Source organism: Hylobates moloch, unplaced genomic scaffold (genome assembly GCF_009828535.3).
Source record: "Hylobates moloch isolate HMO894 unplaced genomic scaffold, HMol_V3 SCAFFOLD_10, whole genome shotgun sequence".
NCBI lineage: Eukaryota > Metazoa > Chordata > Mammalia > Primates > Hylobatidae > Hylobates > Hylobates moloch.
Genome location: NW_026652285.1, coordinates 67,027,983 through 67,053,136, shown reverse-complemented (window position 1 = coordinate 67,053,136; position 25,154 = coordinate 67,027,983). Strand labels below are relative to the sequence as shown.

The 25,154-nt window shown below is 48.6% G+C and overlaps 1 protein-coding gene across 3 annotated transcripts in view; it reads left to right on the top strand.

Moving 5' to 3' along the window:
• FBP1 (fructose-bisphosphatase 1) overlaps positions 1–25,154 on the top strand; it is a 39,127-nt gene extending 13,973 nt beyond the window's left edge. The window contains exons 2-7 of one of the 3 annotated variants that reach the window (XM_032164580.2): positions 6,859–7,021; positions 9,460–9,552; positions 17,916–18,056; positions 21,017–21,154; positions 22,700–22,819; positions 24,715–25,154. In XM_032164580.2, the coding sequence (XP_032020471.1) occupies positions 6,859–7,021; positions 9,460–9,552; positions 17,916–18,056; positions 21,017–21,154; positions 22,700–22,819; positions 24,715–24,906 (847 nt within the window). In that variant the 3' untranslated portion in view covers positions 24,907–25,154. The remainder of the gene's footprint in view (positions 1–6,858; positions 7,022–9,459; positions 9,553–17,915; positions 18,057–21,016; positions 21,155–22,699; positions 22,820–24,714) is intronic. The other 2 variants (XM_032164581.2, XM_058445643.1) reach the window with 2 other exon arrangements.

Sequence of the window (25,154 nt, the reverse complement as noted above, 5' to 3'; positions counted from 1 at the left end):
CTGTCAGCAGGCAGACATTTATTATTTCTTTTCTTTTTCTTTCTGAGGCGGAATTTCACTCTTTGTTGCCCAGGCTGGAGTGCAATGGTGTGATCTCGGCTCACTGCAACCTCCACCTCCCGGGTTCAGGTGACTCTCCTGTCTCAGCCTCCTGAGCAGCTGGGATTACAGGCGCCTGCCACCACGCCTGGCTAATTTTTTTTTTTTTTTTTTTGAGATGGAGTTTAGCTCTTGTTGCCCAGGCTGGAGTGCAATAGCGTGATCTCAGCTTACTGCAACCTCTGCCTCCCGGGTTCAAGCGATTCTCCTGCCTCAGCCTCCTGAGTAGCTGGGATTACAGGCACGCGCCACCATACCCAGCTAAGTTTGTATTTTTAGTAGAAACGGGGTTTCTCCACATTGATCAGGCTGGTCTTGAACTCCCAGCCTCAGGTGATCCACCTGCCTCAGCCTCCCAAAGTGTTGGGATTACAGGTGTGAGCCACCGCGACCGGCCAATTTTTGTATTTTTAGTAGAGATGGGATTTCACCATGTTGGCCAGGCTGGTCTCGAACTCCTGACCTCATGTGATCCGCCCACCTTAGCCTCCCAAAGTGCTGGGATTACAGGCATGAGCCACTGCGCCTGGCCAGACATTTATTATTTCTAAGGGGGCTTCTGAAAACTCACGGAGAAAATAAACTGCATGTGATCTTCAGCTAATTAAGTCCTTGAGCTTGTTTCTGAGGACTTTTTTCCTCTATCAGAATCACAGAAGCCTTGCCTGCTTGCGACTTTTCATTGACCTGTGTAAACGTGTTACTTGGGGAAATCTCAAGCCCTTCTTAGGGTCCCCGAGGTGTGATGGGGGAGGCTTGATGGAGCCTGCGTCTGGTCCTGACTGCTCATTGTGGCTGTGCAGCCCCGACAGAACTAAGCCAGGGTGGTGTGACCAGCACAGGCTGTGGCCAGCTTAACTCACTGCGGCTCAGAGGAGACCTGGAGACATGATGGATACCCGGACATTGTTGCTATCAACACGGCAGCACAGCTGGCTGGCAGCCGGGGGAATTTACTCTCTTGACTCACAGTTTCTACCTTAGGATCATTTTCCTGTGTTTTCTGGAAGGTTTTCCTAATGCCAGGATTAACCAGGAGAAGCCTTCCCTCAAGATATCTTAGCAAAGTTATAAAGTACGTGAACATTGAGTTGGAGGAGCCCAGAGTAATCTATCTTCATGTGTTCTTTTACACTTCAAAGACAACTGGAGGATAGCTGGAGAAGTGTCCTTCCTGCTAGAAGAGGGGAGGGACCCTTACTGGGGGTAAAGAGAAGAGGCGTTCCCAAGAAAGGGGCAGGAACCAGCTTAACACATCTGTCACCACCCAGTGGTGTCATGGAAACCTGAAGCAGGTGGAGCCCATTTCCTGCCGTGGTTTGGTGGACGCAGGTGGCCCTGTCCGTGCAGGTGCTGAGGGGCCTGTGTGGTTTGGTGGATGCAGGCGGCTCTCTCCATCCAGGTGCTGAGCTGGACGCAGAAGGCCCCATCTGTGCAGGTGCTAAAGGCCCTGTGTGGTTTGGTGGACGCAGGCAGCCCTGTCCACACAGGTGCTGAGGGTCCTGCGTGATTTGGTGGATGCGGGCAGCCCCATCCTTCCAGGTGGTGAGGGTCCTGCGTGGTTTGGTGGACGCGGGCAGCCCTGTCATTCTTTTTTTTTTGAGACGGAGTCTCTCTCTGTTGCCCAGGCTGGAGTACAGTGGCACCATCTCGGCTCACTGCAAGCTCTGACTCCCGGGTTCACGCCTTTCTCCTGCCTCAGCCTCCTGAGTAGCTGGGACCACAGGCGCCCGCCACCGTGCCCGGCTAATTTTTTTGTATTTTTAGTAGAGACGGGGTTTCACCGTGTTAGCCAGGATGGTCTCCATCTCCTGACCTTGTGATCCGCTCGCCTCGTCCTCCCAAAGTGCTGGGATTACAGGCGTGAGCCGCCGCGCCCGGCCCCAGCCCCGTCATTTCTGTGGCAAGGGCCCTGCATGGCTTGGTGGATGCGGGCAGCCGCGTCCATGCCGGTGCTGAGGGTCCTGCGTGGTTTGGTGGACACGGGCAGCCCCGTCAGTTCTGTGGCAAGGGCCCTGCATGGCTTGGTGGATGCGGGCAGCCCTGTCCATGCAGGTGCTGAAGACCCTGTGCCATGCATCCTTGCAGAGTGCTGTGTGGCCCCACAAGCCTGCCATCATGAACAGGGTGTACCACCCCTTCTGTGGCCCTCAGCTTCTCTGTGTTGGTTCCTCTGTGTGCTAAGGGTAGGAGCCATCTGAGACTCTTGGAATGGCAGTGGGGAGGCCTGGCTGGTGGTCATGACTTGCCAAGTGTCCCACCCTGACACCGACTGTAACCTCTCATAGGTCTGGGCATGATGTGGGGCAACAGAATTTGCTTCTCGCTTTAATCTGGCCAACTGCTGAGTCTGCAAGCTTGGAAAATGCAGTCCACTGCATCAGGAAATAGCCTACTTTCATTTAATCCCACAAAACAAGTCACGGTGCCCCTGTGTTTGGGACACAGTTGCAGGATAACTTGTCTCTCCCTGGCTGGTGGGGCTGGCCCAGGAGTACTGCAAATCACAGCCAGGCTTACAAGGACTTTCTCCCTCCGGTCTCCTCTCTCTGAATTTAGATGCTTCCTGGATCCAGGCATCACAGGAAAAAGACCTCAGGCTTTACAAAATTACTTGTATAAATGTGCACACAGTACCCACTCCCTTCCATTTGGAAATGTGTGAAAAATGAACTTACTGTTTCCTTTGGCTAAATTGCTAACATACAGCTCTTCTCTGGAGTCATTACTAGGTGACTTATTTGGGCTCCTTTAGGGCCTTTTCATTTCCTCCCATTCTTTTTTTTTTTAAATTTTTTTGAGACAGCGTTTCGTTCTCGTTGCCCAGGCTGGAGTGCAATGGTGCGATCTTGGCTCACTGCAACCTCTGCCTCCTGGGTTCAAGGGATTCTCCTGCCTCAGCTTCCCAAGTAGCTGGGATTACAGACATGTGCCACCACACCCAGCTAATTTTTATGTATTTAGTAGAGATAGGACTTCACCGTATTGGTCAGGCTGGTCTCGATTTCCTGACCTCAGGTGATCCACCCACCTTGGCCTCCCAAAGAGCTGGGATTACAGGCGTGAGCCACCGTGCCTGGCCCATTTCCTCCCATTCTTTTTTTTTTTTTTTTTTTTGAGATGGAGTCTTGCTCTGTCGCCCAGGCTGGAGTGCAGTGGCACAATCTCGGCTCACTGCAAGCTCCGCCTCCCGGGTTCACGTCTTTCTTCTGCCTCAGCCTCCTGAGTAGCTGGGACTACAGGTGCCCGCCACCATGCCCGGCTGATTTTTTGTGTTTTTAGTAGAGATAGGGCTTCACCATGTTGATCAGGCTGGTCTCGATCTCCTGACCTCAGGTGGATCCACCCACCTCGGCCTCCCAAAGTGCTGGGATTACAGGCATGAGCCACCACCGTGCCTGGCCTATTTCCTCCCATTCTTATGAATAACATTCAAAGTACCATTCAGCTTGAATGCCCCCCTAGAGATCTTCCTGACCATCTAAATTAACCATCTAGCCTCTCATCTCCCTCTCCTGTCACCTTGTTTTTGTTTTATGTCAGCGAGCACCTGTCACTATCTGACATATCTTTTTCATTCCAAAACACTTATTTATTTCCTGTTTGTCTCACCCCAATGGAATATGCGCTCCACAAGGGCGGGATCTGATCTACCGTTTTCAGCACTGTAACCCCAGCATCTAGAACGGTTCCCCGTGCACAGCAGGTCCCCGGTGAATATTTGTGGAATAAATGAGCACTAAGACAGCTGTCTAGGAAGTTTTTGAGTAAAAGAGACCACATGGCCTGAGTGTTCCTGAGGGAAGTGCCTGAGCAGATGGAACTTGGGCCAAAGCGTAATATAGGACTTTCCTTCTGCACCTGCCTCAGTGCCTCATCCGTGTCCAGTGCCTTCGGCCCCTCTGCCCAGCCCTCCTGGCCCCCTGAGCTGCCCCTGTTGGGCTGCACTTATTAGTGCTAAGCCTTTTGTGTATGTCGTCTCATGCAATCCTCTGACAGCTGCGTGGGGGCGGACTTCACTTCCCTCTTTGGACACATGGGAAAGGGAGGGAGGCTCTGAAAGAGCAGGGGAGCCTGGGAGCTGAGGCCTGGACCTGGTCTCTGCCTTGAAGCCCTTCTTCTGGTCCATTGGTGGTATTTGCCCTCCAGAATCAGAAGTGACTTTGACAGTGGGCTGGGCACGGTGGCTCATGCCTATAATCCCAGCACTTTGGGAGGCTGAGGTGGGTGGATCACTTGAGGTCAGGAGTTCGAGACCAGCCTGGCCAACATGGTGAAACCCTGTCTGTACTAAAAATACAAAAATTAGCTGGATGTGGTGGCATACGGCTATAGTCCCAGCTACTCAGGAGGGTGAGGCACGAGAATCGCTTGAACCTGGGAGGCGGAGGTTGCAGTGAGCCGAGATCACACAACTGCACACCAGCCTGGACAACACAGTGACATTGTCTCCAAAAAAATAATAATAATAAAAATAAAAATAATCATAAAGTGACTTTGACAGTGCAACTCTCAGGCTGGGAAGGAGAGAGCACTGCTGCTAGTGGGGTCACCGAGGGAGCTGCATTTGAGCTGGTGGGCCCTGCCAAGTCCCTCCGGCCTCCCAGATTTTGGCTGCTTTCTTCCTGCACAAGCCTCAGCCTCACAGTTGGGGTCAGAAAAAGATTATGTGGAAATAGAATGGAAAGCCCAGAGACATGGGGTGCAGCTCAAAGCTCGATAGATATCTTGGTCTTTTATTCATGAAATAGGAGTGATGGGTGAAAAGAGAAGCAGCAGGAGGAGGGCTGGTGGGATGAGACGTGCTTTGCACGCTGGAAAGGGAATGATGCCAAAAGTGGCTGAAAGATGCTGACAAGCGGGCCCGAGAAGACAGCCAGAGCTAGCTCCTGAGATAGTCAGGCCGGACCAGGCGTGTGGGTTTGGACGGTTTCTAGGAGGGGCTCAGCTTTGCCCAGCCAGACACAGCGAGTTATGTTTTGGGCAAATGCACTTGCAGGAGCTGAAGCAGTCACGGCCACTGGATCAGGGACCATCAGTTCCCAGGCGAGCGCACATCGCCATCCTGGCCAAGGGCGGGGGTGTGACCTTACCACCCACTTTCAGCGGCTTGCTGGTGTCTTCAAAGACCCATCTTTTTCCCTTCCCACCTCGAGGCTCTCACCTTGCTCTGTGCATCCTTCCTGTGAGACGTCTCCCTCCTTTCTGTGTTCAGGGCAACCCCAGGCTATGACAACCTGCCACTTCTCTAAGTCTAACAAGCTAGGCTGCGTTTGGACAAGCCACTGGATTCTGGGAATTCTACAATTACTGACTTGCAGGTAGCTTAAAAATAGTGAAAACTCCAGGATCCCTGCAACTTCCGTGCCCTAGGACTCCTGCCAGGGGCCCGGGGTGTCACCAAGAGAGCCCTGGCCTGGGAGTCACAGGCGGCATCTCGCCTCCACCCTCTGCCTGTGTGGAGAAGTCCACAGGAGTCTCGGGGTCTGAGTTTTCTCCTCTAGGAAATGAGGCCATAGGGCCAGTCGGTGCTTTGTTTCTTTTAGGGTCTTTTTAGTTATAAAGCCATAAACCCCTTGGCTTGGCTCGCAACTCAGGCTACCCCCGACCCAGGATTCCTTGCTTGCTGGGTCTCTCTATTGATTCATTTAACCCATGTGTTTGGGGGCCAACAGTGGTTCTTTCTGGGCAAAACCAAAAACACTCGCAAGCTTTTTACGTAAAAAGCACTGAGACACAAACTGCAATAAACAGATATTCACTATATCTGTAGTATTAAAAAAATTTCATGGAGGAGTATGGTTGAGGAAAAATGTTCTAAAAAGCTCCCTAGGGGAACCACAATGAAAACAAAGTTAAGAAACACTGATTTAACCACAAAAGTGTGCAGGGAACTGTGACAGGTTCGAGGTGAAGAGGCGGATGATAGCATCTCCTCCTCTCTAGGGTCTATCCAGAGGGACCATCACCCTTCCTGCCTTGTTCTCCCAAGCTGTATGTCCTCCTTCCTTTCTTCTAAATCCTTTTTTTTTTTTTCTGAGACAGAATCTTGCTCTGTCGCCCAGGCTGGAATGCAGTGGTGCGATCTCGGCTCACTGCAAGCTCCACCTCCTGGGTTCACGCCATTCTCCTGCCTCAGCCTCCCAAGTAGCTGGGACTACAGGCGCCCGCCACCACGCCCGGCTAATTTTTTGTATTTTTAGTACAGATGGGGTTTCACCGTGTTAGCCATGATGGTCTCGATCTCCTGACCTGGTGATCTGCCCACCTTGGTCTCCCAAAGTGCTAGGATTACAGGCGTGAGCCACTGCGCCTGGCCCTTTTTTTTTAAAATTATTATTATACTTTAGGTTCTGGGATACATGTGCAGAATGTGCAGGTTTGTTACATAGGTATACACATGCCACGGTGGTTAGCTGCACCCATCAATCTGTCATCTACATTAGGTATTTCTCCTAATGCTCTCCCTCCCCTGGTCCCCAACTCCCTGACAGGCCCCAGTGTGTGATGTTCCCCTCTCTGTGTCTATGTGTTCTCATTGTTCAACTCCCATTTATGAGTGAGAACATGTGGTGTTTGGTTTTCTGTTCCTGTGTTAGTTTGCTGAGAATGATGGGTTCCAGCTTCATCCATGTGCCTGCAAAGGACATGAACCTTTTCTTCTAAATCTTACCGAACACTCATTTTTGGTGGGTTTATGGACACATTTACATATTCTGGTGGTCACGGCTTATTTTTTGTGGCTTTTGTTCCCTGTAGCTATGGCATTGCTGGTTCTACCAACGTGACAGGTGATCAAGTTAAGAAGCTGGACGTCCTCTCCAACGACCTGGTTATGAACATGTTAAAGTCATCCTTTGCCACGTGTGTTCTCGTGTCAGAAGAAGATAAACACGCCATCATAGTGGAACCGGAGAAAAGGGTGGGTCCGTACTTCCACCATTGAGGGTTTTAATGTAGCCGGTCTTCTTCCCAGCTTCATAACTGACTCCACTTGTTCAGCTGAGCTGGGTTTCTGGGAGTCCCTCTAGATCTGTGCCGTGGTCTTTCCACAGCTTCCATCTCACTGCTGCCATCTCTTGAATCCTCCCTGCGCCGCTGTGCAGATGAGTGCCATGGCTCGTGCTGCCCTCTCTCCAGTGGACTCCCACAAACTCATCTCCATTTCTAACTTTTTATTGCCATGTTTAAGGCTCTCAAACCCCAGCTTCTGTTGGCCACCTCTTTTACTACATCCTTATCCACCGAATTCCTGACCTTCGCACTGACCCTCCTGTTGACCTAGACTGCTTGAAACTTCCACCCCTGATGCACGCATTGGAGTCCCTATTGGTCTGTCTCGCTTCTTTTTTTTTTTTTTTTTTTTTTTGAGACAGTGTTTTGCTCTCGTTGCCCAGTCTGGAGTACAGTGGTGTGATCTCGGCTCACTGCAACCTCCACCTCCTGGGTTCAAGCGATTCTCCTGCCTCAGCCTCCTGAGTAGCTAGGATTACAGGTTCCCGCCACCACACCTGGCTAATTTTTGTACTTTTACTAGAGACGAGGTTTCACCATGTTGGCCAGGCTGGTCTTGAACTCCTGACCTCAAGTGACCCACCCGCCTCGGCCTCCCAAAGTGCTGGGATTGTAGGTGTGAGCCACCACACCCGGCCTTGTCTCCGCTTTTTGAGAGCAGAAAATGAATCTTATTTGTCTCTGTGTCCCAGTGTCTAGTGCAATGCCTGGCACATTGGAGGGCCTCAACAACAAATGACTGTTGAGACAGATTGTTAAATGAAAGAGTATTCCCAGCTTTTATAAAACAACAATCGTAATTAGAAAACAAAACTTCTGAGATTAGAAGCACAGTTATATGGGCTTACTATCTTTCCCAGTTTGAGAGGAACTGGGAACATGAAGGAGTAGAATTAGGAAAAAACAATGAGAAGATGAAGAGGCTGCCTGTCCTCACCCTATTAAGAGGGCAGGAGCCACATCTGATGAAGTTGTTTTTCATCATTCCTAAAATAGCCCTACATGCCAGACTTGAAGTTCATGTTTTTCTCAGCTGGGCCTTTCAAGGTCTTTGGCAGCTTTAGGCATATGGCTTAGATTTGTTGTTTAATATTCTCCATCACTCATGCTGGACTTCTCTGTCTACCGTGGGCCTTCATGATAGGTAGTTTCCTGTGTTCCAGTTTCCAGTTCCTCCTGCATTGGTGAGGGTGGTCTGTGAAGAGCAAGAAGGCAGGGAATCATGTTAATTTGCTACAGACATTTAAAAACCACATTGTAAAGTGGCTAATTTGGAGATGGAAAACTCCCAGTGATGTGCTGGTAAACTGGGTCTCAAAGCAAACAAACAAGTCTCTGATATGTCCACTTGCCTCTGTCAATGGTGTGAATACTCTCCCATCGTTGATTTTAAGCTACCAATGTGACATCACTGAAGGCAGAGTTGGGAAGAGATGTACACAGTTAGCTCTTGAGAGCCGATACCGGCCAGCTCCTGCACACCACTGAAAATCCCACTCAAAACAGGAATCTGTGCTAGTCCCACTACCACTGACAATTAGGGAATTACGCTAGAAATTTGTTTTGTTTAGTTTTGTTTTTAGAGACAGGGCCTCACTCTGTTACCCAGACTGGAGTGCACAGTCATGGCTCACTGCAGCCTCGAACTCCTGGGCTCAAGTGATACCTCCTGTCTCAGCTTCTTGAGTAACCAGGACTACGGATGTGCAGCATCATGCCCAGCTAATTGAATTTTTTTTTTTTTTTTTAACAGAAGGAGTCGCTCTATGCTGCCCAGGCTGGTCTCAAACTCCTGGGCTCAAGCAATCCTCCCATCTTAGCCTCCCAAAGTGCTAGGATTAGGCATGAGCCACCGTGCCCAGCCAGGATATTTTTGGAAACTCTATGCACCCCAACCTCAAGGGGCATCTGTAAGACCTCCATGAGAAGTTTCTTATAGATCTCAACCCTAGCAAAGTCTCTGCTTCACCTAAGGAATTATTTTTTTCCTTATAAATAAAGGAAAATGAGTGACTAACCTTCTTTTTCCTTTGGCTGCCAGGAAACTCAGTGCAAAATTATGATTTGACTCTATCAACAATGTAGGAAATCATGACTGATCTGTATTCCATTACCTTCATCTGCACCTCCTAAGTGGTGTTTTCTCTGTTTAATAGTCTTGTGCGTGTGTGTGTATCTGTGCATTCTGTATGCCATCTCATACCTTCCATGACGGTATAAATAAATAAGACCCACATTTTTTAAACTTTCCTCTAAATTCCCATTCTTACTCCCTAATGTATGTATACGCCTTTAGTGTATCTTGCTATAACATTTTAAGGTTGTTTTTCTTTTTTCTGTGCTCAGGGTAAATATGTGGTCTGTTTTGATCCCCTTGATGGATCTTCCAACATCGATTGCCTTGTGTCCATTGGAACCATTTTTGGCATCTATAGAAAGGTAAAACATGATATCTTAAGCACTTGGTTTGGGGACAATAGTTAAGATTGAACATCAAGTCCTATTTCACTGTGGCAGAGCAGCCGGAGTGGAGATCATGAAACTCTGTGAGGCTGAAGAAGATTTGTATCTCAAGTTCTGAGCTTTTCAGCACTAATTGCATGACGAAGACCCGCTAGGTTGTTGAAAGAGAATATAGGGTAAAATATGGGTGGGAAGAGAAGGATATTTCACTCTTTTTACTATGTCTTACTTTTTTTTTTTTTTTTTTTTTTGAGAAGGAGTCTTGCTCTTTCACCCAGGCTGGAATGCAGTGGCGCGATCTCGGCTCACTGCAGGCTCCGCCCCCCGGGGTTCCCACCATTCTCCTGCCTCAGCCTCCCACGTAGCTGGGACTACAGGCACCCGCCACCTCGCCCGGCTAATTTTTTGTATTTTTAATAGAGACGGGGTTTCACCGTGTTAGCCAGGATGGTCTCGATCTCCTGACCTCGTGATCCGCCCGCCTCGGCCTCCCAAAGTGCTGGGATTACAGGCATGAGCCACCGCGCCCGGCTATGTCTTACTTTTTATGATAGAAAATGAGATTTAAAAAAGGAGGCAGTAGAGGGTAAGTATAGTGATGATACGATGTGAACTCAGAGTTGAGAGCGTAAGACAACAATAGAGACTATTTATGTCAAAACTGTCCTTTAAGTCCCCTAGTCAATGGTCTATAAGCTATGAGCCCCGGGCTGAGTCCAGCCTGTGGCCTAATGTGTACAGCCTGTGAACAAAGAATAACCATTTTGCATTTTTACATAGTTGAAAAAAACTAAAGAACAATGTTTCATGATCCATTTTAAGTTTTACTCTTCACAAATGAAGCTTTAATTGGCATTTGGTCACATTCATTTGTTCACATACTGCCTTTGGCTGATTCTCTGCTGCACTGTCAAAGTTGTGTAGTTATGATAGAGACTGTATGGCCCATAAAACTGAAAAATTTACTATCTGTCTGTCTGTAGGAAAAGTTTACTGAGCCTTGCTCTAAGTCGTAGAAAGCACACAGCATAGGATGAGAATCCAGCCCTGCCCGGGTCTCCTAACACCTTACTTGGGCAGTCACCCCTCCTCCAGAGCTGCTTTTTCTGAGAGAGAGAGAAGGAGAGGAGAGGGAGGAGAGGGAGGAGACGGAGAGGGAGAGGTGCTCAATTATACAAACTAGTGAAAAATAGAATGAAAACCCATCCATCCATCAGGAAACATGATAAAATCCAAGATACATCCTCTTAGCTTTAGCTCTTGTTTTGTTTTATTTTTTCAAATTATATATTTTAGGCCAGGTGCGGTGGCTCACGCCTGTAGTCCCAGCACTTTGGGAGGCCGAGGTGGGTGGATCACAAGGTCAGGAGATTGAGACTGCCTTGGCTAACACTGTGAAACCCTGTCTCTACTAAAAATACAAAAAAACTTAGCCAGGCGTGGTGGTGGGCGCCTGTAGTCCCAACTACTTGGGAGGCTGAGGCAGGAGAATCGCTTGAACCTGGGAGGTGGAGGTTGCAGTGAGCCGAGATCGCACCACTGCACTCCAGCCTGGGCAACAGAATGAGACTCTGTCTCAAAAAAAAAGTGTATATATATATATAAAATTTTAACAGCTTTTGGGGGTACAAGTAGTTTTTGGTGACATGAATGAATTGTATAGTGGTGAAGTCTGAGATTTTAGTTTATACCTCACGAGAATAGTATATATTGTATCCAATATGTAGTTTTTTTTATCCCTTATTCCCTCCCATCACCCGCTTCTAAGTCTCCAAAGTCTAGCATACCATTCTATATTCAGCTCTTGTTTATTTCAGAACTGAAACCTCACAGGCTGGAATCGACTGAAGAGGTTGGTTCAGCTGAACTCTGTTCTAGGACACAAAGGCATTAACTTAAGAACTGAGACCCTTGGCCTGGCGAGGTGGCTCACGCCTGTAATCTCAGCACTTTGGGAGGCCGAGGTGGGCAGATCACGAGGTCAGGAGATTGAGACCATCCTGGCTAACACGGTGAAACCCCGTCTCTACTAAAAATTACAAAAAATTAGCTGTGCGTGGTGGCGGACGCCTGTAGTCCCAGGTACTCAGGAGGCTGAGGCAGGAGAATGGCGTGAATCTGGGAGGCGGAGGTTGCAGTGAGCCAAGATTGCGCCACTGTACTCCATCCAGCCTGGGCGACAGAGCGAGACTCCGTCTCAAAAAAAAAAAGAACTGAGACCTAAATTTGCACTTTATCTCTAAAAGTGACTTATTGTCTAGTATTATACATAATTTCCTTTCAAATATGTGAAAAGTAGAGCCCCCACGGCACAGTTATCTTTGGTCATTGGAACGTATTTTGCTTTTTATCTTAGGTAAGAGGCAGATCCACGTCACAATCAGTTTGAGGAAGAGAAGATTCGAATTCTCATACTAGAAAGGCAAAAAGGCAACAATTTATCCATTTTCCAAGTCACGCCAAGGAACATACCATTTCTGTTGTAGACATGGAGGAATGCAATTTTCCTTGCAAAATATCAAATCCACAGAATAGCAAGAGAGGTTTGTAGCAAAATTCTTCCTTGCAGAGGAAGACATCTGGCTAATATGTTAACTGCAACTAAAGCAGTGTTGATGTTTGCTAAGCCCATTCTCCGTCTCAGTCCCCCCAAATAATACTCTTTGAAGGAAAAAAAAAAAAGCTGGGAAATTGAGAGACATTGGCTATCAACTAAAAAAAAATCAAGCCAGCTTGCAACAGCAGCTTGAATTATGAATGACAGAATTCTCAACAATAAGTCTCGGCTCTCTTCTCAATAAACCAGAAGTGACTTTTTTAAAAGACAGAAAGCGGGGCCAGGTGCCGTGGCTCATGCCGGTAATCCCAGCACTTTGGGAGGCCCAGGCAGGCGGATCACGAGGTCAGGAGATCGAGACCATCCTGGCTAACACGGTGAAACCCCGTCTCTACTAAAAATACAAAAAATTAGCCGGGTGTGGTGGCGGGCACCTGTAGTCCCAGCTACTCGGGAGGCTGAGGCAGGAGAATGGTGTGAACCCAGGAGGCGGAGCTTGCAGTGAGCCAAGATCGCGCCACTGCCCTCCAGCCTAGGCAACAGAGTGAGACTCCATCTCAAAAAATAAATAAATTAATTAATTAATAAATTAATAAAAAGAAAGTGATGATGAGTATGACACAGACCTCTAAGTCATTTCAGTTTTGGGAAGCCTTACTGATTGCTTGAAACAGCTGGAACCAGTTGAGGGCTCATGAGGCATAAACATAGACATCTATAATGCTTCCAAGGGGATTTTTCCTGCTTTCTGCAGAGATGATTGTTGGCTAGAATCACACCATGGTGCCCATGCCCCATGGGGCAGCATCGGTAACTGTGACCCTGCCATGGTGACCAGGCCTTGCCACGCAATTCCTGGAAAGGCACGTGGAAGGGATGTGTGGTCATGTTGCATGCAGCTCCTGCCACAGCATCTTTCCAGGGCCTACCGACCACTACTATTTTTTTTTTTTGAGATGGAATCTTGCTCTGTTGCCCAGGCTGGAGTGCAGTAGGGCCATCTCAGCTCCCTGAAACCTCTGCCTCCCAGGTTCGAGCGATTTTCCTGCCTCAGCCTCCTGAGTACCTGGGACTACAGGTGCCCACCACCACGCTCGGCTAATTTTTTGTATTTTTAGTAGAGACGGGGTTTCACTGTTTTAGCCAGGATGGTCTCGATCTCCTGACCTCGTGATCCGCCCACCTCGGCCTCCCAAAGTGCTGGGATTACAGGTGTGACCCACTGCGCCCGGCCATGACTACTACTATTCTTTCTCTTTCTTCTCCCTCTCCCTCCCCCTCCCTCTCCCCTCTCCCTGCCCTTCCCCCCCTCCCCCTCCTCCTCCTCCTCCTCCTCCCCCTCCTCCTCTTCCTCGTCCTCCTCCTCCTCCCCCCTTCTCCTCCTCTGCCTTCTTCCCCTCCTCCTTCTTCTCCCTCCTCTTCTTCTTCCTCTTCTTCCTTCTTCCTTTTTCTTTCTTTTTTTTTTTTTTTTGAGATGGAGTCTCCTCTGTCGCCCAGGCTGGAGTGCAGTGGCACAATGTCGGCTCACCGCAAGCCCCGCCTCCCGAGTTCACGCCATTCTCCTGCCTCAGCCTCCCGAGTAGCTGGGACTACAGGTGCCCGCCACCACACCCGGCTAATTTTTTTAAATATTTTTAGTAGAGATGGGGTTTCACCGTGTGTTAGCCAGGATGGTGGCAATCTCCTGACCTCGTGATCTGCCCACCTCGGCCTCCCAAAGTGCTAGGATTACAGGCGTGAGCCACTGCATCCGGCCTTTTTTTTTTTTTTCTTTTTTCTTTTTTTTTTGAGACAAGGTCTCACTCTGTCGCCCAGGCTGAGAGCAGTGGCACCATCATGGCTCACTGCAGCCTCACCCTCCTGGGCTTAAGCCATCCTCCTACCTCAGCCTCCTGAGTGGCTGGGACTACAGGTGTGCACCACCACACCTGGCTAATTTTTGTATTTTCTGTAGAGACAAGGGGGTCTCACTATGTTTCCCAGGCTGGTCTTGAACTCCTGGGCTCAGGCGATCCTCCCGCCTCGACCTCCCAAAGTGTTGGGATTACAGGCATGAGCCACGGTGCCTGGCTCCACCAGTGTCTGGCTGGAGACATCCTGACAGGGCGAATTCTCCTGCAATGCTGGGTAACCATCATGGTTTGTCCAAATACTGAGTAGAAATCTGTTTCATTTTGCTCACTTGGCCGTTTAGAGCATAAGAAAATAAGATTCTTTGACATGTTTGGAAACAGCTTTTCTGCCCTCCCAATAATGCCCACCACACCCACTTTTTTTCCCTTTAAGCTGAGCATCTTTCACAGGAGAGGGATCTGAGACCTCTCTCTAGCCTGATCACCCTCTACTGGACATACTCTAACTTGCAATGTCCTTTACAGCCCCCACCACAAAAGCAGAGTTTCAGAAAAGTAGGGTTTGGTTTCTGCTCTGAGGAAAGACCACTGTGGACATGACAGTCTCTCCTCCCCCAGGCCCCCCATTTCTGTGCCTACTTCTCCTTATGCAATGACATGGAATACTATACGATGACATGGAACCAGTGCCTACAGCGGGTGGTGGCCTCAGGCGGAGAAAGGAAGGGTCCAGAGGTTTCTGAATTTGCCAAGTGCTCCGTGCTCATTGGTCCCTGGGCATCTGCAGGAGAATGGAACAATATGTTTCCCTTGGAGGAAAGGCATGCATTGCTGAGCATTTGGAGGAGGGAATTAGAAAGGGGGCTGATCCCAGCTCTTTGGGAGGCTGAGGCAGGCGGATCACCTGAGGTCCAGAGTTCGAGACCATCTTGGCCAACATGGTGAAACCCCGTCTCTACTAAAAATAAAAAAATTGGCTGGGCATGGTGGTGGGCGCCTGTAATCCCAGCTACTTGGGAGGCTGAGGCAGGAGAATCACTTGAACCCGGGAGGCGGAGGTTGTAGTGAGCCAAGATTGTGCCATTGCACTCCAGCCTGGCGATAGAGCAAGACTCCATGTCAAAAAAAAAAAAAAAAAGTTAGGGGCTGGGCTAGAAAAGAATTCCTCCAAATCCATGGCTCAGTGGGATAATTTTCTCTTCGTTTTGAGTATGTGGGTCATAGACAAGTATTACTACTATTTTTTATTCCGTGTGAGGAAGTGTGTAAGTGTAGAGCATTTGGTGACTGTATGTCAGGGAAGGGCTGTTTACTTTTGCACCTTTGCCACAGGCTGGCACGGATGGTTCTAGGGGAGGTGAATCTCTGGGAAAGGGGGCCTTTCTTGGCAGAGAACTGGTTACTAGAAGCCTGCAGTGGAAGGAGAGGAGAGTTAGAGTCCTGAGTCCACCCACTGTGTCCTTGGCTTCAAGGGAAGCTGGTGATTGTTAAAATGAGCCTCTGACAGGCGGCACATATTGACAAAGGCTGTTAATTCCCTTTTTCAAGGTTGTGCATTGGCAAAACTTGGAATTATTCCCTCAAAGTTTTGATCCTGTAAGTTTAGTCTGTGTTTAGCTCCACTGCACTGTCTGGTGAATACAAACCAAACTGAATCAACCCAGTGCAACCAGCTAACTAACCACCTCCCCAGGTGAAAACTAGGAGGGGCAGGGAAGGGGTGGAAAGAAATGGGTTTGTGGTTTTCTCATTTATATGAGTAGTTCTTACGCTTGAATGTGAAGTGTTTTTTTTGTTTTTTTTTTTTTTTTTTTTTTTTTTTGAGACAGAGTCTCGCTCTGTCGCCCAGGCTGGAGTGCAGTGGCGCAATCTCGGCTCACTGCAAGCTCCGCCTCCTGGGTTCACGCCATTCTCCTGCCTCAGCCTCTCCGAGTAGCTGGGACTACAGGCGCCCGCCACCGCACCCGGCTAATTTTTTTTTTGTATTTTTAGTAGAGACCGGGTTTCACCGTGGTCTCAATCTCCTGACCTCGTGATCCGCCCGCCTCGGCCTCCCAAAGTGCTGGGATTACAAGCGTGAGCCACCGCGCCCAGCCCGAATGTGAAGTTCTTACACTTGAGTGTGGAGGTCACCCCTTCACATTGCATAATGCAATGCAGATTCTCAGGCCCCGCCATGGGACGTCTGACAGTGTGTCCAGGCTGTAGCCCCAGAATATGCATTTCTTTTCTTTTTCTTAAAAAGGCAGGTTCTCATTCTGTCACCCAGGCATGTGCAGTGGAATGATAATGGCTCACTGCAGCCTCGACCTCCCAGGTTCAAGTGATCCTCCAGCCTCAGCCTCCTTAATAGCCACAGGCATATGCCACCATACCTGGCTAATTAAAAAAATTTTTTTTTTGGTAGAGATGGGGTCTCCCTGTGTTGCACAAACTGGTCTCAAACTCCTTGCCTCAAGTGATCCTGCTACCTTAGCCTCCCAAAGTGCTGGGATTATAGGGATGAGCCATGACACCCAGCTGTGAATGTGCATTTTTAATAAATATCCCAGGTGATTCTAATGCAGGTGGTCTATGGGCCACCCTTTTGAAAGTTACGGGAAGAAATTACCTGGAATGTCTTGCTGGGATGACTTCCCTCTCCAGCTGTGTGATATAGATGCCCCTGCTTACACTCAGCTGCAGGAATCTAGGAAAAGAATAAGTGAAGTTCGGGAAATTGCATATTTTTATTTCTGCTTAATTCAAGCAGAGAGTAGTTAAGCTGAAAGATTTGTTTGGGGCTATCTTGATGACCAAAGAGGTCAATCCAGTGTTAATAAAGAAGATCAGGCCAGGTGCAGTGGCTCACGCCCGTAATCCCAGCACTTTGGGAGGCCGAGGCAGGTGGATCACGAGGTCAGGAAATAGAGACTATCCCAGCTAACATGGTGAAACCCCCTCTCTACTAAAAATACAAAAAATTAGCTGGGTGTGGTGGCGGGTGCCTGTAGTCCCAGCTACTCAGGAGCCTGAGGCAGGAGAATGGTGTGAACCCATGAGGCGGAGCTTGCAGTGAGCCGAGATTGCACTACTGCATTCCAGCCTGGGCGACAGAGCGAGACTCCGTGTCAAAAAAAAAGGAAGAAAATCATTAATAGTAAGAAATCAGTGGTTAGGAGCTGTCTCCTTAAGGGGCTCCCTTCCCTAGTGTTAGAAAAACTCTGGACCACATGACCCAGTGGGCTGTGTTTTTAAAGGAAAAATGGATTACAGTGCATGCCACGTTCTAAGTGTAGGTATTATTTTGGTAACTTTTTGGTGTGTGTGGGGGGGGGCACTGGTTTGTGATGTAAAATGTGCTTCTTCCTGTGCATCACCGTTAAAACATTGGACAGCATCTGCTCTACCCCGTAATGACTCTGGGGAGATATTCTGAGTTTCTGCATTTCTGATAATTTCCCTGACGTGTGAGTGATATAGACCACATGCTCAGCAGAGTATGGGCTGCAGCGGCAAGAGCTCACAAAACCGATTTCCTCCCCAGACTGGCTGCCCTGCAGCCCAGTGTTAATTTGTTTAAATAAAGATGGAGTAGGCAGGTGAAAGAGATGGATGCCTGTAATAAGATTAAATTAGTGGGAGCTGGCAAGAAGGCATGCTCCTTTTTGGAATTGATAGTGGAGAGATGAGGGAATATCACATTAGAAAAATTGGAGGAGGGCCCTGATTGGAAAGAGGGATCCAGATGCAGGAAATCTGGGTTCTGGTGGGAAGGCTGCCGTGGTAATCTAATCAGGATATTGCTGATGTGTAGGGGAAGGCCCCTCTGGGAAGATGCCCTATTTCATTAGAAGAGCACCTTGAGAATGCCTCCTGTTAATGGTTTAACTGTAAAAAAGAATCACAAAACAAAACAAAAACATTCTTTGATTTCTTTCTTGCTCTAGAAATCAACTGATGAGCCTTCTGAGAAGGATGCTCTGCAACCAGGCCGGAACCTGGTGGCAGCTGGCTATGCACTGTATGGCAGTGCCACCATGCTGGTCCTTGCCATGGACTGTGGGGTCAACTGCTTCATGCTGGACCCGGTGAGAGACCTCACAGGAGGCTGGGGGCTTGGCTGGTGTCTGTGAGCAAATGAATGCTATGTCTGGGGGATTGGCAGGGGTATGTGGAAGTGGAAGATGACGCCCATGGAGGGACAGAGATGATGATGTGTGGTGGGAAGGGGGCAGGAGACCGAGAGACAGTGTATGCCTCCCGAGCAGACTGTGGAGGTGAGAAATGGCATCTCAGAGTACAAGAGGGGGTCTTTGTTCCAATGTGAATTCCTCAGAGCAGCTGTTACTCAAATGACCCAAATGCCTCGAGTCCAGACAGGCCATAGGGATGATGAAGTGTGCTGGGGAAGGAGGTCCGGGGGCAAGGGTGGAACTGGGGTGAACTGAAGAGTTCCAGCAATTACAATTGGGAAGAGGGGGCCCGCCTTGCCAAGGCTTCTATTAATGGTTCAAGAAACACTGGATTGTAAAAAACATAATGTTTCTGCATGTGTGCAACACTATGCTGGCCAACTAAAATGCATTTATGGACCGGATGGGGCTGTAGATATTCTGTTTGCCATAAACTGTATCCATTTCTAGCTTTTCTACTTTAGTCACCAAAAGGCTGTTTTCCTGAGATGAATGGGTGTGCCAGCTGAAGCAGTGGATGGCATTGCTTCTTCAAAAATAGCTCCCACATTTATTTGTGTACATTCACACAAACCTTCAGTTAACTGGTGCAGTCTTTCTATCTTTTTTTTTTTTTCTGAGACGTAGTCTTGCCCTGTCTCCCAGGCTGCAGTGCAGTGGCGCGATCTCGGCTCACTGCAAGCTCTGTCTCCTAGGTTCAAGTGATTCTCCTGCCTCAGCTCCTGAGTAGCTGGGACTACAGGCGCCTGCCACCACACTTGTATTTTTAGTAGAGACAGGGTTTCGCCATGTTGGTCAGGCTGGTCTCGAACTCCTAACCTCAGGTGATCTGCCCGCCTCAGCCTTCCAAAGTGCTGGGGTTACAGGCGTGAGCCACCGTGCCTGGCCAACTTCTTTAACTTTTAGAGATGTCCTCCTATGACATTAGTGAACTATATATAAAGTGCTTTTTGCTGGCAAACTGAACCCCAGGAACAGACAGGGAACAGGAACCTTCTGTGGGAGATAGGCTGCTGGAGGTGAGGCCGGGTCTGTGTGTGGCAGGAAGGCTAACTTAACACAGGCTGCCTTTGTCCCAGGCTGTCAGGGAAGTGGACTTTCACCTCCTTGGAAGTATGGGCACTTAACAAATAAACAAGGGTAGGGTAATAGCACTAGTTAAAGTCTCCAACTGTGGTGACCTGGGTAGGGGTGGGGTGGGGGAGTTAGTGGCAGAACGAGAGCAAAGTTCCACCTGAGCCCAGGATGCAATTTCGGGCACTACTGATGTTTGCTGACTGATTTGCCAGGCCCTGACTGCTTCCCATTTTTCTGGTGCCTTCTCTTGTTACCTTTGAGTTGGTGGAAGCAGAGAAAACATTAAATCTCTTCTTGTTTCCAGATTGCAGGAGAGCATCCCTGTAGGAAGTTTCTGTGTGTTTGACAGTCTTTTGCCCTCCTAGTCCTAAATGTTTGGAAGCGCAATGCAGGACTGCTGGGATTTGATTCCAGCCCTTCTGCCTGCTATGCCTGACGGGGCTGAGCCTCCTGTCAGGGAGATGCTAAGTGCTTCCTCTTTGTTTGGGCTTGCTGCAAAGCCAGGCTGATGGTTTCTGCTGAAAACACTGCTACAGCTGTACCTGGGTTTCTAGCGGCTTCAACTTTCTGGGAGCTTTTATGCTTTGTCTCCATACACAGACTTCCCTCCTTTGCACCATGGACAGTCTGGCTGGGCCCTGTACTCTGCACCCAGCATCTGTTGTGAGATGGCTTTCTTTTCTATATAGTTTTTTGAAAGACATTTATTTATTTATTTTTCTTCCAATGATAAAAGAATATTCCGGTATACTTGTGGTCAAAAATTTTGAAAATATTAAAAAAGGCATAAAAGTAAGAAAGAAGAATCACTTCCAGTGACACCTTTCAATGGCCACTGTGAATTCTCCCCTCCCTCTCTGTCTGTCTGGTTTCAACGTACTCCATGTGGGTAGGAACCAATTTCTGCTGTGGAATAAATGGCTAGGTAGAGAGGTTTTGGTGGGCCTTTTTTCTTTTCAACTCTTGTGTCAACGTCAAGCCCCTCCTAAATGGGCAGAGCCTCGATCACCCTCTTTCCAAAAACACGCAGGAACCCATGGCAATCCTCAATCCGGAGCAATAGGACTTCTGCAACACTTTTCCCCCAAATTCAAATCTCCTTTGAAGAGCCTAAAGCTTAAAGGCATAAGCTTAACCCTGGGCTATGTGGGAAGAGGCAGTCTGAGAAAAACTTCGCACGCCAGCGAGCAAAGGCATCGGAAGTTACGTACGCTAGACTCAAAACTCAGGGTTCTACTTTGTTCTATAACAATGCCCAGAAAGGAGAACTCCCATCAAGGTAGAAATGTAAAGCCGAGAACAGCGCTGAGCACTTGGGTGTAACTCAAGGACTGAACCTGCGGTGGCTCTCCTGAGAGCCTACCTCCCGCCTGAACCAACCCTTTTTTCTGTTTGGTAAAGGCATACACATCTTATATTGCTTTGGACACACGGTTCTTACTCTCTTGCAGGCTTAGCAGTTGTTTCACAAGTCTGCTCTCCCTATTTTTGTGTGGTTTCTTTCTTGTTTGACTGAAATCATTTGCAAACAAAGTTGAAAGTCTCTGTTATCACCCTGATGGCTTCTGCAGCATTGTCTTGCCTCCCCTCACCCCATTCACAGTTCCCAGAGAGCCTGGCAGGTGTCGCGGGGCCCCAGGATGAGCGGTGCCCGTGGGCCACGACCCCAGCCCAGCATAGCTCAGCCCAGCGTGGCCCAGCCCATCGCTTGCCTCATCCAGGCCTGGGGGACCGAATGTGCTTGTCATCTTTCCACCTTTCCTTCCTTGTCTAAAAAGGCCATCGGGGAGTTCATTTTGGTGGACAAGGATGTGAAGATAAAAAAGAAAGGTAAAATCTACAGCCTTAACGAGGGCTACGCCAAGGACTTTGACCCTGCCGTCACTGAGTACATCCAGAGGAAGAAGTTCCCCCCAGTAAGTGAGGGCCCGGGGAGGGTGGTGCAGGGTCTGGGCATCTGGCACCAGAGGCCGTTCTGGAGGCAGGGGCATCCCCCGGAGAGGAAAGGGATCCTTGGGATCGAGGGCCTTGGACCTCATGTGGGGCTCCTGAGCAGTGTGGAAATCTGTTGGTCGATGACTTACCCTAAAGGCGAAAGGAAGCAGGGATGGAGTGGATTGGGCTTCCGTCTACACTGAGCCCACAATGAAGTTCTCACCTCAGTACTGGGGACTGGAATTATCACCCTGAGACATCAAAAATCAGTCTCCATGTCAGCCTTTGCTACTTTCTCTTGGCAGAAGAAAATTAGGATAATAAAGTTAACCAACTGAATGAATTCATGGCAGTAAAACATCTTCCCTTCTGGGGTCCATGGTCCCAGATGGGATGAAATGTGGTTCCCCCACTCAAATGCCCGCCAAGTGGTGTCTGCCCCTTGCTAGGCCTGCTCAAGGCACATCTATCAGTTATCTCGAGACTGAGAGTGCCCATCGTGACATCTCCCTAAAGAGGTTGCAAGCTAGTGAATATGAAGAGAAGAAATGGCTGAGTGTGGAGCTTGCTCTATATGGAATATCTGATTTTGTCCTTTCTTTGTTTAAAAGCAATTGATAGGCTGGGCGCAGTGGCTCACGCCTGTAATCCCAGCACTTTGGGAGGCCGAGGTGGGTGGATCACCTGAGGTTGGGAGTTCGAGACCAGCCTGACTAACATGGAGAAACCTCATCTCTACTAAAATTACAAAATTAGCCGGGCGTGGTGGTGCGTGCCTGTAATCCCAGCTTCTCGGGGGGCTGAGGCAGGAGAATCGCTTGAACCCGGTGGCGGAGGTTGCGGTGAGCCAAGATTGTGCCATTGCACTCCAGCCTGGGCAACAAGAGCAAAATTCCATCTCAAAAAAAAAAAAAAAAGCCATTGATGGCTGCTGTTTGCTAGAGATGAAACTCAAATGTTTGCAGGACATTCAAGGAGCCTCAGATCTGCCCCAAGCTCGCTCTCCAGCTTACTCATCTCTCCTTTCACCTTATCCTGGATTCCCCTCCTGCCCCCAACCTCCACACACGCACACTCCCTCCCGCAGGCTCCTCCTCCAGGCCCATATCCCTCTCCACATTGCTAAGCAGACACTTGCGCCGTTTCCTCTCCTGTAAATTACACGCTGCCTCCCACCCCTGCCCAGTTCCTTAGCTTGGTAACAAACTTTCTCAGCCTTTAAGGTGTTACTAAATGGTACAGTTTTTGTAATGCCTGCCTCAGCCCCATAGCCAGAATCAACCATACCCTCGTTGGGGCTTCTGTGGGTAATCTGACCTATTGTGAGATGATGAGAGGCTGTCTCCATTTTTCCATTTTCTATTTATTGGGAACAGGATTCTCATCACATTTTTTAGCACAGCTCCAAATACATACCTTGTAGGTGCTCGGTGAATGGATGTGGAATCAAAGAAACGTAGGAGACACCAAGAAAACTCTCTTTCTTATTTTCTGCAACCCTAATTCTTGCTGGTCTTAATTTGCAGGATAATTCAGCTCCCTATGGGGCCCGGTATGTGGGCTCTATGGTGGCTGATGTTCACCGCACTCTGGTCTATGGAGGGATATTTCTGTACCCCGCTAACAAGAAGAGCCCCAATGGAAAGGTAAAGGTGTCCCCTGGAGAGGGAGTGAGGAGCAGATTTCACTTGCAGCCCACACGATTTAGTTTAGGAAGAAGAAAAGTTTTGCTAGCTGTTACGCTCCATGCTAGGTTGCTACGTGTGTCTGTGGCATATTCTTTTGTGGATTAAAGGTAAAGCCGGATGATATGAACTAAAGATAAAAATAGTCTCTTGAGAGCCCTTCCAGTGCTATGGCAAAAGAGAATGAATGGTCAGGACAAGGACTGAAAGTCCTAGGGCTTCCAGTGGATACAGGGCTTGGCTGGGGCAAAATGAATTCCATTCATAAAGTGAAATGAAACAACCCAGCCTCACTTCCAAGGCAGCAAATCAAATGTGTATCCTCAATAGAAGTCTTCTTTGATTGCTTTCAAAAGGTATAAAACAGAGGTAACTAGTGAGTCAACATCCACTACCTGGAAAACGATACCTTTTAGAGGAGGAAAGAATCTCTGGGGAAACCTAGAGCTTTCAGGTCAGCCGTCACCACCGACTCACTAGTCCAAGCCCATGGTGTTCCCAGCAGGCTGCAGGGTGGCTGTGCTCCCTCACGCTCGCTCAGAGCCACCCTGCTTTCCTTCTGCCAGGGTGACAGTGTGCTTCCTTCCCAAGTATTGTGTCCTTCTTATGTTTTCCCAGTGGACAGATGGCTTTTTAGGCAGAGTCTTACTCGTCACCCAGGCTGGAGTGCAGTGGCACTATCTTGGCTCACTGCAACCTCCGCCTCCTGGGTTCAAGTGATTCTCCTGCCTCAGTGTTCTGAGTAGCTGGGATTACAGGTGCCCGCCACCACGCCCGACTAATTTTTATACTTTTAGTAGAGATGGGGTTTCACCATGTTGACCAGGCTGGTTCTGAACTCCTGACCTCAAGTGATCCACCCGCCTCGGCCTCCCAAAGTGCTGGGATTACAGGCATGAGCCACCATGCGTGGCTGCCTTTTTTTTTTTTTTTTTTTTAAATGCAAGAGGAGAACAGGAACAACAGTCCCCTTAAACACAAAACCTGTGTGTTTGGATGTATTTGGGTCTGTTTGCAGCATGTGGCATCCAGAATGAAGGCATTTCTATTTACTGAAACCATCATCCAGCCGTAGCTGCCTCGGGCATCTCAACCTGTGTGGTTAGCCTGCTTTCCAGCACTTTTCTCTAAAGTCCCCCGAAATTGTTCCTGAACGCAAATATTGAGGCTCCTTCTTTTTTTTTTTTTTTGGTTTTTCAAAACTAGCCATGACACCTATGTGGAAATAGAGTCAGGAAACACCTGCAGAAAGCTGTCGCTCAGTAGGCAGACTGCATGAAAAGGTATAGAATAAAAAAGTTAATATTTAAAAGTCAATGCCAAGACGTATAATACACTGAATTCCAACCCAAAAGCCTTCGGAGAATCGTAAAAGGAATGCACACAGAGTTGCAACAATATCACACTGTTTGGAGGAGCCGATCTGCTTTCCAGATGTCTGCAGCCAGACACCACCGTGGATTTTTTTTACTGCTTTTAGAATAGGCCAAGCTCCATCCAACACACACAGAATCACTCATTAAGTCCAGTTTCCATGCTGTAAAGAGAAGGCAATGATCGCTTCTGCCAAAATGTCATTCTGTCCAGTATGCAGGTGGTCTATCTCACATTTGCATCAGGTAATCTATTGCTGGCACTGGCTTGATGAGTGGTTGAATTTAACCAAATGGTTAACTGTTTTGTCTCAGATGCAACCTGGGGTGGGAGGAAACTTTTACAGCCTCACAGGAAGGAAAAATACAGTATTCTTTCCCTTGGAAATTCCCACCAGCTCTGCATGTTTTGCTGCAGAAAAGTCTCTTTTTTACGCAATACCGTCTGATACAAGGAGGCCGCTCCCCGGTCTTGTTTTCCAGCTGAGACTGCTGTACGAATGCAACCCTATGGCCTACGTCATGGAGAAGGCTGGGGGAATGGCCACCACCGGGAAGGAAGCCGTGTTAGACGTCATTCCCACAGACATTCACCAGAGGGCGCCAGTGATCTTGGGGTCCCCCGACGACGTGCTCGAGTTCCTGAAGGTGTATGAGAAACACTCTGCCCAGTGAGCACCTGCCCTGCCTGCGTCCGGAGAATTGCCTCTACCTGGACCTTTTGTCTCACACAGCAGTACCCCGACCTGCTGTGCACCTTACATTCCTAGAGAGCAGAAATAAAAAGCGTGACTATTTTCACCATCAAATGCTGTAGAATGCTTGGCACTCCCTAACCAAATGCTGTCTCCATAACGCCACTGGTGGCAAGATATATTTTGAGTGGATGGAGGAGAAATAAACTTACTCCTCCTTAAAAAAAA